General features: G+C 40.8%; 1 protein-coding gene across 1 annotated transcript in view; it reads left to right on the forward strand.

Moving 5' to 3' along the window:
• The first annotated feature begins 1372 nt into the window (after positions 1-1372).
• unc5db (unc-5 netrin receptor Db) overlaps positions 1373-16457 on the forward strand; it is a 49057-nt gene continuing 33972 nt past the window's right edge. Inside the window, exons 1-3 of the mRNA XM_034691591.1 lie at positions 1373-1388; positions 1682-1897; positions 4051-4194. Coding sequence (XP_034547482.1) covers positions 1373-1388; positions 1682-1897; positions 4051-4194 — 376 coding nt within the window. The remainder of the gene's footprint in view (positions 1389-1681; positions 1898-4050; positions 4195-16457) is intronic.

Raw genomic sequence — 16457 nt, forward strand, 5'->3', positions numbered from 1 at the left:
GTACTTTTCAAAAGAAGAAGCTGTGATTCTCTTGATTTAGCAGCTTGTAACAGTAGTCTTCTCTGAGCCCACCGTGAATGCGTCTCTCCCGGTGTTCCAGTTTTAAAAGTGACCCTGTAAACTAGAGACCTTCAGCTGAACGTGTCAGTGTTTGTGGAGTTTACACAGCTGTTGAAACACAGAGGGAGTTCCTGGGAATGCAAACTAGTTTAGTTTTTATTAAGATTTCAAAATATCCTCATCAGATATTTAATGATCGTCTAAAGACGTTTATGAGGGATGCATCCGGCTGAAAGTCTCCAGTTAACAGGGTCGCTGTTTAAACCAAAACACCGGTCGATCTCTGCCACGGCTTTTTGAGTTCAAAAGGATTTTAAAGGCGTGTTGAAACGTCTTTGCTACTCGCGCTTATCTCCTCTCACGTGTTGATTCAGTGAATCCATCTGTGATGAAATATAGCACCATCTAAAACAGACCAGCTGAGTCTCTTCATGCTAACAGGCTAACTGTTGTGTTGCTCATAATGTTACCTGCCTGTCCGTCTGCTTCTATGGTGTCATCTGTGATGAATGGCATTCCTCTTTGTTTTACTGCCCTCTACTGGTCTGGTGGTGTAGTGCATTTACTTTTATTTTCTCCATACGTCACTGGCCTGATTTAAACAATCTACCCGGGACTTCAGCCCGCGGTGGAAACGCAGACAACAATGGGGCACAGGAACCTTTTAGTTCAGGGGAAAGTAGTACTGGGGGTAAAAGACCCGGAGCTCTTAGTCAAAGTGCACCTTATCTTCACCTCAATAAATTATTGTAGACTTTAGGGAAGTGCTCGTGTCACAGCATGGGGCCAGTTGTCTGTTTTTGATGTGGAAGTAAAATAAACCCTCTCCCTGTACTGTATTCATACAGGCCTTTGTTTTTAGTACAAACACGTTTGAAATCCTTTCCTACACATTGATTGACTCAAGTCTCCAACCTACAAGTTGCCCTTTAACACAGATCTTATCAGGCAAATCAGACCAATGATTGTAAGGCCATTTTTGAATTTTCTAAGAAGTAGAAGTAACTCCTTCATTCAGTGAACTAGAACATCTGTTCTGTCTTTGCTTTGAGATGTTTGACCTTGAGAAGACTTTGGCTAATTTATCATAGTTCAGTCCATTCAAGGAGCCTTTCAAAGTCAATTGAGTTTCTACCAAAGAGTGAGCTGAGTCCTGCTCGCTGTTCAATCTCTGAGGCTATTTTTACCCATCCCACTGATGGATCAAGTGGCACTGTTCAGCACACCTGCTTCCTTGCGCTGAGGGGAGAGGGAGCAGAAACTAGAGCTCATACATCAAAGTGTCAGAAAGGTGCAACCGGCCTTTGGGAGCATGCTACCACGGACAGGTCCGAACTGGAGGCCAGGCTGAAATCCTTCATCCTTGATGGGCTCGGATTCATTATGTAATAAGCATTTAAAAAACATAAAGACGGGAGACTCTTTGCTGCCTGCTTGACCAGCCTCATATTTAAAGGACGGTTTCCCTTGTGTGGTGTTCATATGTTTGTTACTCAGCCTGTGTTAATGTGTCAGGAGGACCCACTGCATTATTACGCTTTTAAATCAATACAGCCAAAACAGCTGATGTGAAAATACTACAGAAGCGGGGCGAAGAGCTAATCCATTTGTTGGTTTTCAGGTGCTCCAGCATATGCTCAGTCTGCAGCTCTACCCGCAGCCCAGGACACCCTGCCACGCTTCATTCAGGAGCCTGAGGACGCTTACATCATTAAGAGCAACCCAGTAAGGCTGCGCTGCCATGCCACACCAGCCTTACAGATCTTCTTCAAATGCAATGGGGAATGGGTGCACCAGAGTGAACACTTCACCCAGGAGTACAAGGACCTCAACACTGGTAAGTTCATCATTCGTTACCTTTCTGGTCTGATTAGAGTATGCTGAAAAAAACATCAGCTCATAATTTGGTATGTTGCATAACAGAGGAGTCCGGCCCGGTGTTGGTGTTGTCTACACTTTTTCCTTTACTTAAACATTTCATGATCTTTTTTTTTCATTTTGCCTTGCATTGCGATGATGATGGAACTGGATCTACTGTAACCCATTTTCAACCAAAGCAGTTTCAGGGGCGGAGCCGGCGATCAATTGAGAGCCGTTTTTTCGTGTTTTGACTGTGAGAGAACCGGCTCCCGGCCGAGAAAATGGTTCCAGAGCGGCTCCAACTCTTTGCTGGTCTAGAACCGCAAACCGCTTACGTTAGGGGCGAGGGGGGCGGGGTTGCCGTGATCCGTGTCCTGCAGCAAAAACATAACAGAGACTAATGGATTCAAAGGCAAAGCAGTGGTTGGGTGAGGAGACAAGCTGCTGCTGTCCGCCATCGTTGTTGTTGTGAGGGAAAGTTCGCGCTAATGCTGCTGGGAAAAGACGTCACGTAAATCGGACGTCATGACGTGTTTCTTCCACGGGGTCGAGCAGGCGGAAACACAACCTGGTTCGCATTGGTCGGAAAGATGTATACTATTTACTTTAAATGCCCAATTGCAGTTGACGGTCCGGTAACACTTTATATTAACTACACACTTTTAAGCATTAGTTAAGCATTAATTAATACTTAACTCATCATCTGTAAAGCATTGTTCATACATTAATACTCATTTATATATCATGTACAAACACAGTAATAAATGTTTTATTATTCATGAATATGACTCTCTATAATGTGTTAACTAACTCTTTGTTCCTACTTTATAAATGATGGATTCAACAAATACAAATGAGCTATTATGGTCATTATAAACCAGTTATAAACACATTGACAGGTTATGATTCTAACATTTAGTAAGGGTTAATTAAGGTAGTCACAAAGGACCTATAAGCTGCTTGTTCATGGTTTTGTGAGCTGATCTAAAGTGAGGACTTTATACGCTTTACCAATAATTCATTAATGAGATTTAAGACCAGCAGCACCTTAAAACACAGAATCCAAGTTATTGTTTAGTTTTGCAGCTGCATTTTAACTTGTGTTTACAAATGGTTTTATACAGCCAGAGTTTAAATGTTACTGTGTCTTTTTATATATTTGATATGTCATATTTTATTTGAGTTTTTCCACTGTGAGCACTTTAAGTTTGAGAGATTTTCTTATTCAGTTGCAGAGTATTTTAAGTTCATATGAAGAGTTATTTTGATAAATGCGGTTTTATACAGAGGTTGTTTCCTTTTAATAAATACAAGTTTAAGTCCATGTGTTGTGTCTGTTTCCTTATTCTGTTGAATCAATATATGTGACTTCTGTGTTTTAAGGTGCTGCTGGTCTTAAATCTCATTAATGAATTCTTTGTAAAGCATAAAAAGTCCTCACTTTAGATCAGCTCACAAAACCATGAACAAGCAGCTTATAAGTCCTTTGTGACTACCTTAATTAATCATAATTTGCTATGTAATAAGGTGTTCACTAACCCTTACTAAATGTTAGAATCATAACCTGTAAATGTGTTTATAACTTCATTATAATGACCATAATAGCTCATTTGTAATTGGTGAATCCATCATTTATAAAGTATGAACAAAGAGTTAGTTAACACATTATAGAGAGTCATATTCATGAATAATAAAACATTTATAACTGTGTTTGTACATGATATATAAATGAGTATTAATGTATGAACAATGCTTTACAGATGATGAGGTAAGTTTTAATTGATGCTTAATTAATGCTTAAAAGTGTGTAGTTAATATAAAGTGTTACCGACGGTCCAGTATAAGGTAAAGCATCATTTTAGAGAAGGAAATGAACTTGTCTCTCTTTTTCCATCAATCTGTGTGTGTGTGTGTGTGTGTGTGTGTGTGTGTGTGTCCTGTCTCACTCTTCCTCTCTCACAAACTTGTTTTCCACAAATACTGAACGTACAGTATATGAGTCTCAGACAAACTTTCTTCTGGACAATATCTTCTTCTATCCTAAAGCCTTAACTCACTGCCAGTTCTCCACAACTAAGGCCTGAACCTAACAGTCTGAATCCTGATTGTCTGATCTTCTCTGTGATCCAGGGCTGATGGTTAGAGAGGTCATGATCAACGTGTCTCGTCAGCAGGTGGAGGATTTCCACGGCCCTGAGGACTACTGGTGTCTGTGTGTGGCCTGGAGCCACCTGGGCACCTCCAAGAGTCGCAAGGCTACCGTCCGGATCTCCTGTGAGTATGGAGACACCTGAGTGATCGGTAACCAATGTGCTTTAAATCTCCCTCCTCATGCAGCCAGCTGAACAAACATCTGTTAAAGAGGCTCTTACCTGTATTTAGATCTGTACAGGGGATTCCTCATGATCACAGGAAGTGCTTTAAGTGAGCCTGACAGATACATAGAGTTTCTGTATTGATGGTTCATAACAGCACCTAAAGCACATTAACCATGATGCTCTGGTGCTTTCAAAGACATTACAAAACACTCACTTGCCTTTTTGTTTCAGAGTAACATCAAATGAATGAAACATTTTAGTCTCTATATGGATGAAAAAAGATAAGGCACAGGTTTTCTTTGTATGTATGATACAAGGCAACTCATCTTTATTCATTCAGCAACTTTCATACATTCAAGCATGCAGCCCACAAAAGAACAGTGACAGAAAACAACAGCAACAGGTAATCAAACACTAAACAATGAAAATAAAATAAAATTATGACATTAAAATCAATCAAATCAAATAGGATAAATACCAGAAAAAATAAGATAACATAAAGTAGGATAGAAAAAAAAACATAAAATAACTTAGATAAAATAAAATAACAAAATATCAGATAGAATGAAATGAAATAAAATAGAGTAAAAAAAAAATAGAAAAAAATTAAACAACATAAAATAAGATAGAATGGAATAAAAAAAACAGATAAAATTACAAAATAATATAGAATAGAGTAAAAACATAAAAATAAATAAATTAAATAGAATAGATAAAAAAAACACAAAAAAGGTTAAAATAAAAGAAGATAAAATAAGATGAAATAAATTGAAATTACATTAAATAAGATAGATTATAATGAAACAACATAAAATAAGATAGGATCAGGGTGCGAATTGCCGAGGGGGATGGGGGGGGATTTCCCCCCCTCTGATTTTTACATCCCCCCTCTGGTTGTACAGTTTTTATTGCCGGGGGGGATACATCTAATCCCCCCCTCTGGTAATATGAAATGCATTTCCTACCGCCAGCAGATGGTGCCAACCGACCCGCCTCCTGTTAAGTGAACAAATATAAATATAAACAATATAGTTTAGGCTACGTTTTAAGTTTACTAGCAACGTAATGCGAGAAGTCTACTGACATGAAACTGCAACAAAGCATTTCCTAATTTTTTTCAGCAAAAATTGAACTGAAAAAGTCAAGAACAGATAATGTGAGGGATAACAACATCCAGCTGCCAGCATCTCTGGAGATTCCACAGGTGGAAGATGCAGCTTTATGTTCACCTATAATAATAATAATAATATAATAATAAACTTTATTTATATAGCACTTTTCTAAACAGAGTTACAAAGTGCTTCACAGAAAGTAAACAATAATAATAATAATAATAAATATAATCCCAACCCTTTTTCATACACATATACACATATACATATACATATGTACACACATGCACATACATATACACACATACATACATACACACACACACACACACACACATACATACATAATAACATGTTAGCAAGTTATGAAGGCCTTTTTGAAAAAGAAAGTTTTAAGAAGTGATTTAAAATTAAGAACAGAAGTAGCACGCCTTATTTCAGATGGTAGGTCGTTCCATAGTTTGGGAGCCCGGACCGAAAAAGCCCGAAACCCCTTGGATTTTAAATGGGCACTAGGTATAACCAATAAGCCCATGTCGGCTGATCTGAGAGGACGGGGAGGCTTGTACCGAGTGAGAAGGTCTGTGATGTACTGGGGAGCCTGATTGTGTAGAGCTTTGTAAGTGAGTAGTAGTATTTTGAAATCGATTCGGAATTTAATAGGAAGCCAGTGTAAGGAAGCCAGAATTGGAGTTATGTGATCGGATTTTCGTGAACCAGTGATTAATCGGGCAGCTGCATTTTGAGTTAATTGAAGGCGATGAACAGAAGTGTGAGATAAACCAGAATAAAGGGCATTGCAAAAATCTAGTCTTGACAGGATAAAGGCATGAACAACCTTCTGTAAGTCGTGAAATGATAAGAAAAATTTGATTTTGGAAATGATTTTCAGGTGGAAAAAACAAATCTGCACAACCTTTTTAACCCGGGCATCAAAACAGAGCTCGGAGTCAAATAACACACCTAGGTTTCTTGCAGTGGGCGTGATATTAAGTGAGAGGGATCCAAGATGGCTGCGTATTTCATTGGTAGGGTTTGATGTGGAGAAAAGGATAACTTCAGTTTTGTCTTCATTGAGTTTTAGAACATTTTGAGATGTCCAGCTATTGATATCAGAGAGGCAGGTGGTGAGTTGATTTAAGTTGTTGTTGTTACGGGAACGTAAGGGGACATATATCTGGGAGTCATCGGCATAGCAATGATATTGTACATTATGGTTATTATTGTACCTATGCCTCCGCCCTCCTCCCTGCTGCCAAAGCTTGGTGGTAGGAGGTTGTGTCAAGGCAGCCCGCTCTGATCGATGAAGAGAGGAACGCGCATTGATCCAGCTTTCATTAACGGGAGGATGGCTAAAACTGAGAAAAAGTTGAATGATAAAATGAGTGTAACACCGTAACTTGTTTAAGTATCTCTTCAGAACTGTTCAACTTCAACAGGGTTAACTAGAAACTTCATTAAATCACACTTGAAGGCTGTGAGGAAGAAAGACCACGTGACAACTACTACTGTGTGTCGTGATGCCTTTAATGACCCTTCATCAACGTAGGACAACAGCACATCGAACTCATGTGACACCTTCACTTCAACTCAAAACCATGTCACCCTGAGTAACCTTAAAGAGGCAGTGCAATATATGAAATATATGTATTTTGAACTTCACTAAAGAACTCAATGATACAAATACAATTAGAATGAAAAAGGACTATTTGGTGAGAAATCTCATCTTACACTGGCATGGCACTTGTTAGAATAGTTTAGGGTTGTATGTTCTAAAGTTGATAATTTAATTCTAAATGTTATAACTAATGTTAGATACTTTAAGTTCATTATTCTAAGATTGATACAATTATTAACATCATATGAATATAACTTAGACTTACACAGCATGCAGTGTAAGACCACAAGTAATGCATATACACACTTTAAAACCACATCACCCAGTCCGCTGAACTTTCAGCACAGAGCGCCTCGTCAGAAGTTGATTAAATGAATATAGAATTGCATATTGTTCAGTTCATAGGGCGTACCAAACTGTGACCACTGTATCCAACGGTTTGATACAGATACATGTATTGTTGCACCCCTAGTATATATTTATATAGAGCAGAGAGAGGATACTACCCCACCTTTCCTACAAGTTACTTAAGTTTTCATCATAAAATGGGAAAAGTACTCTGATTAGATGTAATCTGAATGCTTTTGTGGGAGTACTCTGATAACATGTAATGTGATGACTTTAGGAACAGTTACAGGATGGTAGTCTTTCTGATTAGTTTGGAGAAAGAACTCTGATCATTACAGGCATGTTAATTGTGTGGTGGTTAGCACTGACAATCTTCAACAAGATCATTCTTGGTTCACATCCTGGACCGAGGCTTTCAATGTGAGAAACATTTTTTTCACACTGTCTAACATGTGCTTTTAAAAATGTTAAAATGAAAACACCTAAATCTCAGTTAGATATGCACAGCCAGGCAGGCCTGTGGTGAGGTGGCAGGACCTGCGTGCATTCAGTGTAATAGTTTAGGGTTCAAATCCTGGACAGAGACCTGTTGTGTGGTACACAGGTAATGTTTTCATCACTAAGGAGACAAGCTTTGCTTTGGGAGGGCCATTAAGATATACATGAAAAGATCAAAGAGACAAACAGAGGCAAAGTGGACAGGGCTGCTGCCTGAATTCAATGCAACTGTGATATCATCACATTCTATAATAATGTAACTTTATGATGTCACAGTAAAAAAAAATCTGTTTCAGGAGAAACTTTCAAATGTCTCATTTCACACAAACCCTCTCTACAAGCAAGTCACTGTTTGATCGTGTCTGCTCGTTGTTTTCGATTGTGTTTGAACTTTTGCTTCTTGCAAACTTTCACTGGTATCCACTTTGTTGAGATGATGAACTCCAGTATGCAGAGAGCTGAGGCTCAAACCGGCGACAGCTTCAACACTTACCCTGTGGAAGACGTTTCCAGCATTTCTGCCCCTGCTGTGGTCACTGTCAGCACTGACCTGGTTGAGGATCTGCTGGTCCAGCTGCTACTGAAGCTGCACCCTCTGGAAAGCCACACTAGCGCTCATCTAGACCAGCAACAACTGCTGACACACTGTCTCCACTTGAGTGCAACAACTCTGGAGACCCTGAGGAAAGACCCTGGTGTCTATGTGGACGAGGACCTCCCTCCTCCTTCCTGTGAGGTTTGGAGAGCTGTGGCGCTTCTCGTCTGCAGCGTCATGGAGAGGTTTGGGACAACGAACCGGATAAGGAAGCTAGTGCTGAACAAAGACCCGGCCCTCCTGAGCTTCATCCCGGACCAAATCATAGAGTCTGTCCTTCAAATCTACAAGGACCAGTCTGAAGATGTGTGGATTCCCCCACAGATACCCTTTGATGAAGACGGCCTGCTGTTCTCCCAGTTTCTTCCTGAGAACATCAAGGAGGAAATGTTGGAGCAGTATGGACCCTGGATAAGACGCATCAAGGTCTTCCAGAGAGCGTTCCCAAAAACTTCTGACGAGGAGATCCTGGAGAACCAGAGACCTCTTATTGAGCCTGTTCAGTCCATCCAGGACATTGAGTCTGGGGATGAAAAGGACTTTGTGGTTGATTCTGAAGAGGAGAAAACTGCAGATGATACCTGCTGCCTGCCGCAAGAACCTTGCAGTGAGGACCACAAACAAGTCTCTGACTCTGAAGAAGAACAATCTGATGATGGAGCCCAAAACATCCAACTACCTGAACTGTCTGTTGACCAGCTTATGACTGATGATGAGCAAACTTCAGAACAAAATCTGCAGACTAACAGAGCTGTGGTGGAGAAATCCACTATCAAACAAGTCCTGTTGAAGCTCTTTAAACCCCCAAACTTCTGCACACCGAGGAGCCAGAGGAGCCAGGACTTTGATGATGAGATGGTGGAGCACATCCACATGTTGCTCCAAAAGGAGGCTAAGAAGTACGAGAAGAACCGAATCTTTCTTAAACACCTCAACCGCCTCAAAGACCCAAAAGAAGAAGTCAAAATTAGCCGGAAACTGCATCGGCCAATCAAAGCCAGACTGAGAGATGTTTTGCCGAACACCCGCCTGAAGAGAGAAGACCTCATGGAGGACGCTCAGGCTGCTTTGTCAGCCTGCAGTCTCATATCTTCAGAGATCATGAACTATCTCAAGCCATCTGTGAGTTTTGCGCCTGACACAAAGCCAGGAGACGAGACCCCATACAGCTTCAACATCCCCATCAAGAGGGAAACGACAGAACCAGGCAGAGAGCTGACCCAGCTGGAGCTGCATGCACAAGAGCAGCAGGCAGGAACCAGAGAGAAGGTCCATACAGAGGAAACCAAGAGGAACAGAATCATCTCTTGGTTCTGTAAACCTTTCAAGAAAAATAGATAGAACAAAAAACAAAGACAATAAGCCCAAGCATCAACAGCTGGGGCTCACTGCAAAATAAAATTTGGCTTTTGCCAACATTAAGTTGTTGTAGTAGTTGTGAATGTGTTGCAATAAGATGTGTTTAAATGCATCATTGAAGTCAAGGATTTATGTTGTATGGCAGCTAAATGTCAAGGTCCAACTCACACCAGCTTCTGGGTCTGTGTTCTTCTCAAAGGGCTAGTAACTCTTTACACCCAATACAAGTCAACTCTTTGTGTTTAAACTGCTCATATTTGTGACAGTTAAAATATCAGGGTTTGAATTCAGGCCCTTGAACCTTGAACCTTCTTATATAATGTGTTGATGTGGGTGTTCCGTTCATCTTGGTATTTCACTGATACAGTAACACTCATTTACTTATTTTGATTTATTAGCCTTGCTGGTGTGCAATTGTGTTTGTAGACCACCCATCCATTATCTTGACCGCGTATCCCGTTTTGGGTCACCGGGAGCTGGAGCCTATCCCAGCTGACTTTGGGCGCAAGGCAGGTTACACCCTGGACAGGTCGCCAACCAATCACAGGGGAAACATGGAAAGACAGACAACCATTCACACACACACTCACACCTAAGGGCAATTTAGTGTCACTAATTAGCCTGGAGTGCATGTTTTTGGACTCTGGGAGGAAGCCGGAGTACCTGGAGAGAACCCACGCATGCACAGGGAGAACATGCAAACTCCACACAGAAAGACTCCTCCTGGTCAAATATGAATCCAATACAGGTGGAAATTGTTCCATTACATTATTACTTGGGTTAAAGGTGACATATCACGCTTTTTTCATCAATATATATTGGTCTAAGAGGTCCCCAAAACATGTCTTTAAAGTTTATGCTCAAAAAAACACTTTGAAATCAGATTTTGGTCTGCCTGAAAAACCCTCTTCTTCAGTCCTCCTCAGAACAGTCTGTTTTCTCTCTGACCACGCCCCCTCAGGAAGTGGATGTGCCCTCGGCTCTCCAGCACGTTGATCTAATGTTTACATGTTGGCTGAATATACACGGCTGCTCACAGACCCCCGTTACTTCAACCCTCTGAATCTGATCCAGAATCTGATCCTGACGGAGAGGCGCCTGTAGCAGGACCTTTCTGAAGGATTGGTCATAGATTTAGTGTTTCTTGTTGTTTTATTTATCAGTATGTCCACGTGTGTCTTGGTACACAGCTACGAACATGTAGCTATGTGGCTATGCTAACTAGCGCTAGCACTTATCCATGGTAAATAAAAATCATCCACTAGAGCTTCAAATCTGCAGACGTGGGGAGTAAAACCGACCTCTACCAGAAAGGCAGCAGGACCTTTCTGAAGGATTTGTCACAGATTCTGTGTTTCTTGTTGTTTTATTTGTCAGTATGTAGACGTGTGCCTTGGTACACAGCTACAGCTACGAACATGTAGCTATGTGGCTATGCTAACTAGCGCTAGCACTTATCCATGATAAATAAAAATCATCCACTAGATCTTCAAATCTGCAGACGTGGGGAGTAAAACCGACCTTTGTGTTTATTAAGACAGCCTACAACTAGCATGCCTCCCTCCTAAGCTCCTTGTTAGCACACGTGTGCAGGGAATGAAAAACAGAGGAGGGATTCAGTATTATTTTATACAGTCTATGGGCTGAACAAGCTCCGAGCTCTGACTCCGTGACAGACCGGATATTGTTGTTACGTAACAAAAACACTGAAGTCTGAAACGGCTCGTTTCACACACATTTACAGAAAGGTGGAGAAATCAGAACAGGGGCAGAATGGATTTTTTTCATTCTCGGGGGGTTTGTAGACATGCCAGGGAAACATATTTCAGGTAGAGAACCATTAAAAAGTCCATTTTGCATGATATGTCACCTTTAAAGTCAGGGTGCAAATTTCTATGTTTTGACATCTATTGTAATTTTGTGATAACTGATTACTTATGTGAATACATTAACTAATTGAAATACATAATGGCTACATTTTAATGTGTTGGAGAGAGGATGTTTCAGAAAAAGGAATATTCTTTTTTTTTTTTTTGCAAGCTTAACAAAATTTGTGACATTTTTTGGGAGATATCCCCCCCCTCTGTTTTTTTCACAAATCACACCCTGCATTGGATACAATATAAAATAAAATAATTACTGAAGGTAATAACGATGAACAAATATAAATATAAACAATATAGTTTAGGCTACGTTTTAAGTTTACTAGCAACGTAATGCGAGAAGTCTACTGACATGAAACGGCAACAAAGCATTTCCTCATTTTTTTCAGCAAAAATTGAACTGAAAAAGTCAAGAACAGATAATGTGAGGGATAACGACATCCAGCTGGCAGCATCTCTGGAGATTCCACAGGTGGAAGATGCAGCTTTATGTTCACCTATAACAATAATAATAATAATAATAATAATAATAATAATAATAATAATAATAATAAACTTTATTTATATAGCACTTTTCTAAACAGAGTTACAAAGTGCTTCACAGAAAGTAAACAATAATAATAATAATAAATATAATCCCAACCCTTTTTCATACACATATACATATACATATGTACACACATGCACATACATATACACACATACATACACACACACACACACACACACACACACATACATAATAACATGTTAGCAAGTTATGAAGGCCTTTTTGAAAAAGAAAGTTTTAAGAAGTGATTTAAAATTAAGAACAGAAGTAGCACGCCTTATTTCAGATGGTAGGTCGTTCCATAGTTTGGGAGCCCGGACTGAAAAAGCCCGAAACCCCTTGGATTTTAAACGGGCACTAGGTGTAACCAATAAGCCCATGTCGGCTGATCTGAGAGGGCGGGGAGGCTTGTACCGAGTGAGAAGGTCTGTGATGTACTGGGGAGCCTGATTGTGTAGAGCTTTGTAAGTGAGTAGTAGTATTTTGAAATCGAGTCGGATTTTAATAGGAAGCCAGTGTAAGGAAGCCAGAATTGGAGTTATGTGATCGGATTTTCGTGAACCAGTGATTAATCGGGCAGCTGCATTTTGAGTTAATTGAAGGCGATGAACAGAAGTATGAGATAAACCGGAATAAAGGACATTGCAAAAATCTAGTCTTGACAGGATAAAGGCATGAACAACCTTGTGTAAGTTGTGAAATGATAAGAAAGATTTGATTTTGGAAATGATTTTCAGGTGGAAAAAACAAATCTGCACAACCTTTTTAACCCGGGCATCAAAACAGAGCTCGGAGTCAAATAACACACCTAGGTTTCTTGCAGTGGGCGTGATATTAAGTGAGAGGGATCCAAGATGGCTGCGTATGTCATTGGTAGGGTTTGATGTGGAGAAAAGGATAACTTCAGTTTTGTCTTCATTGAGTTTCAGAAAATTTTGAGATGTCCAGCTATTGATATCAGAGAGGCAAGTGGTGAGTTGATTTAAGTTGTTGTTGTTACGGGAACGTAAGGGGACATATATCTGGGAGTCATCGGCATAGCAATGATATTGTACATTATGGTTATTATTGTACCTATGCCTCCGCCCTCCTCCCTGCTGCCAAAGCTTGGTGGTAGGAGGTTGTGTCGAGCCAGCCCGCTCTGATCGATGGAGAGAGGAACGCGCATTGATCCAGCTTTCATTAACGGGAGGATGGCTAAAACTGAGAAAAAGTTGAATGATAAAATGAGTGTAACACCGTAACTTGTTGAAGTATCTCTTCAGAACTGTTCAACTTCAACAGCGTTAACTAGAAACTTCATTAAATCACACTTGAGGGCTGTGAGGAAGAAAGACCACGTGACAACTTCTACTGTGTGTCGTGATGCCTTTAATGACCCTTCATCAACGTAGGACAACAGCACATCGAACTCATGTGACACCTTCACTTCAACTCAAAACCATGTCACCCTGAGCAACCTTAAAGAGGCAGTGCAATATATGAAATATACTTATTTTGAACTTCACTAAAGAACTCAATGATACAAATAAAATTAGAATGAAATAAGGACTATTTGGTGAGAAATCTCATCTTACACTGGCATGGCACTTGTTAGAACAGTTTAGGGTTGTGTGTTCTAAAGTTGATAATTTAATTCTAAATGTTATAACTAATGTTAGATACTTTAAGTTCATTATTCTAAGATTGATACAATTATTAACATCATATGAATATAATTTAGTCTTACACAGCATGCAGTGTAAGACCACAAGTAATGCATATACACACTTTAAAACCACATCACCCAGTCCGCTGAACTTTCAGCACAGAGCGCCTCGTCAGAAGTTGATTAAATGAATATAGAATTGTGTATTGTTCAGTTCATAGGGCGTACCAAACTGTGACCACTGTATCCAACGGTTTGATACAGATACATGTATTGTTGCACCCCGAGTATATATTTATAAAGGATAGAGAGAGGATACTACCCCACCTTTCCTACAAGTTACTTAAGTTTTCATCATACAATGGGAAAAGTACTCTGATTAGATGTAATCTGAATGCTTTTGTGGGAGTACTCTGATAACATGTAATCTGATGACTTTAGGAACAGTTACAGGATGGTAGTCTTTCTGATTAGTTTGGAGAAAGAACTCTGATCATTACATTCATGTCAATTGTGTGGTGGTTAGCACTGACAATCTTCAACAAGATAATTCTTGGTTCACATCCTGGACCGAGGCTTTCAATGTGAGAAACATTTTTTTCACACTGTCTAACATGTGTTTTTAAAAATGTTTCAATGAAAACACCTAAATCTCAGTTAGATATGCACTGCCAGGCAGGCCTGTGGTGAGGTGGCAGGACCTGCGTGCACTCAGTGATATAGTTTAGGGTTCAAATCCTGGACAGAGACCTATTGTGTGGTACACAGGTAATGTTTTCATCACTAAGGAGACAAGCTTTGCTTTGGGAGTGCCTTTAAGATATACATGAAAAGATCAAAGAGACAAACAGAGGCAAAGTGGACAGGGCTGCTGCCTGAATTCAATGCAACTGTGATATCATCACATTCCATAATAATGTAACTTTATGATGTCACAGTAAAAAAAAATCTGTTTCAGGAGAAACTTTCAAATGTCTCATTTCACACAAACCCTCTCTACAAGCAAGTCACTGTTTGATCGTGTCTGCTCGTTGTTTTCGATTGTTTGAACTTTTGCTTCTTGCAAACTTTCACTGGTATCCACTTTGTTGAGATGATGAACTCCAGTATGCAGAGAGCTGAGGCTCAAACCGGCGACAGCTTCAACACTTACCCTGTGGAAGACGTTTCCAGCATTTCTGTCCCTGCTGTGGTCACTGTCAGCCCTGACCTGGTTGAGGATCTGCTGGTCCAGCTGCTACTGAAGCTGCACCCTCTGGAAAGATACACTAGCGCTCATCTAGACCAGCAACAACTGCTGACACTCTGTCTCCACTTGAGTGCAACAACTCTGGAGACCATGAGGAAAGACCCTGGTGTCTCTGTGGACGAAGACCTCCCTCCTCCTTCCTGTGAGGTTTGGAGAGCTGTGGCGCTTCTTGTCTGCAGCGTCATGGAGAGGTTTGGGACAACGAACCGGATAAGGAAGCTAGTGCTGAACAAAGACCCGGCCCTCCTGAGCTTCATCCCGGACCAAATCATAGAGTCTGTCCTTCAAATCTACAAGGACCAGTCTGAAGACGTGTGGATTCCCCCACAGATACCCTTTGATGAAGACGGCCTGCTGTTCTCCCAGTTTCTTCCTGAGAACATCAAGGAGGAAATGTTGGAGCAGTATGGACCCTGGATAAGACGCATCAAGGTCTTCCAGAGAGCATTCCCAAAAACATCTGACGAGGAGATCCTGGAGAACCAGAGACCTCTTATTGAGCCTGTTCAGTCCATCCAGGACATTGAGTCTGGGGATGAAAAGCACTTTGAGGTTGATTCTGAAGAGGAGAAAACTGCAGATGATACCTGCTGCCTGCAGCAAGAACCTTGCAGTGAGGACCACAAGCAAGTCTCTGACTCTGAAGAAGAACAATCTGATGATGGAGCCCAAAACATCCAACTACCTGAACTGTCTGTTGACCAGCTTATGACTGATGATGACCAAACTGCAGAACAAAATCTGCAGACTACCAGAGCTGTGGTGGAGAAATCCACTATCAAACAAGTCCTGTTGAAGCTCTTTAAACCCCCAAACTTCTGCACACCGAGGAGCCAGAGGAGCCAGGACTTTGATGATGAGATGGTGGAGCACATCCACATGCTGCTCCAAAAGGAGGCTAAGAAGTACAGTAAGAACCGAATCTTTCTTAAACACCTCAACCGCCTCAAAGACCCAAAAGAAGAAGTCAAAATTAGCCAGAAACTGCATCGGCCAATCAAAGCCAGACTGAGAGATGTTTTGCCGAACACCCGCCTGAAGAGAGAAGACCTCATGGAGGACGCTCAGGCTGCTTTGTCAGCCTGCAGTCTCATATCTTCAGAGATCATGAACTATCTCAAGCCATCTGTGAGTTTTGCGCCTGACACAAAGCCAGGAGACGAGACCCCATACAGCTTCAACATCCCCATCAAGAGGGAAACGACAGAACCCGGCAGAGAGCTGACCCAGCTGGAGCTGCATGCACAAGAGCAGCAGGCAGGAACCAAGGAGAAGGTCAATACAGAGAAAACCAAGAGGAACAGAATCATCTCTTGGTTCTGTAAACCTTTCAAGAAAAATAGATAGAACAAAAAACAA

The sequence above is a fragment of the Notolabrus celidotus genome, chromosome 9 (genome assembly GCF_009762535.1).
Source record: "Notolabrus celidotus isolate fNotCel1 chromosome 9, fNotCel1.pri, whole genome shotgun sequence".
Classification (NCBI taxonomy): domain Eukaryota; kingdom Metazoa; phylum Chordata; class Actinopteri; order Labriformes; family Labridae; genus Notolabrus; species Notolabrus celidotus.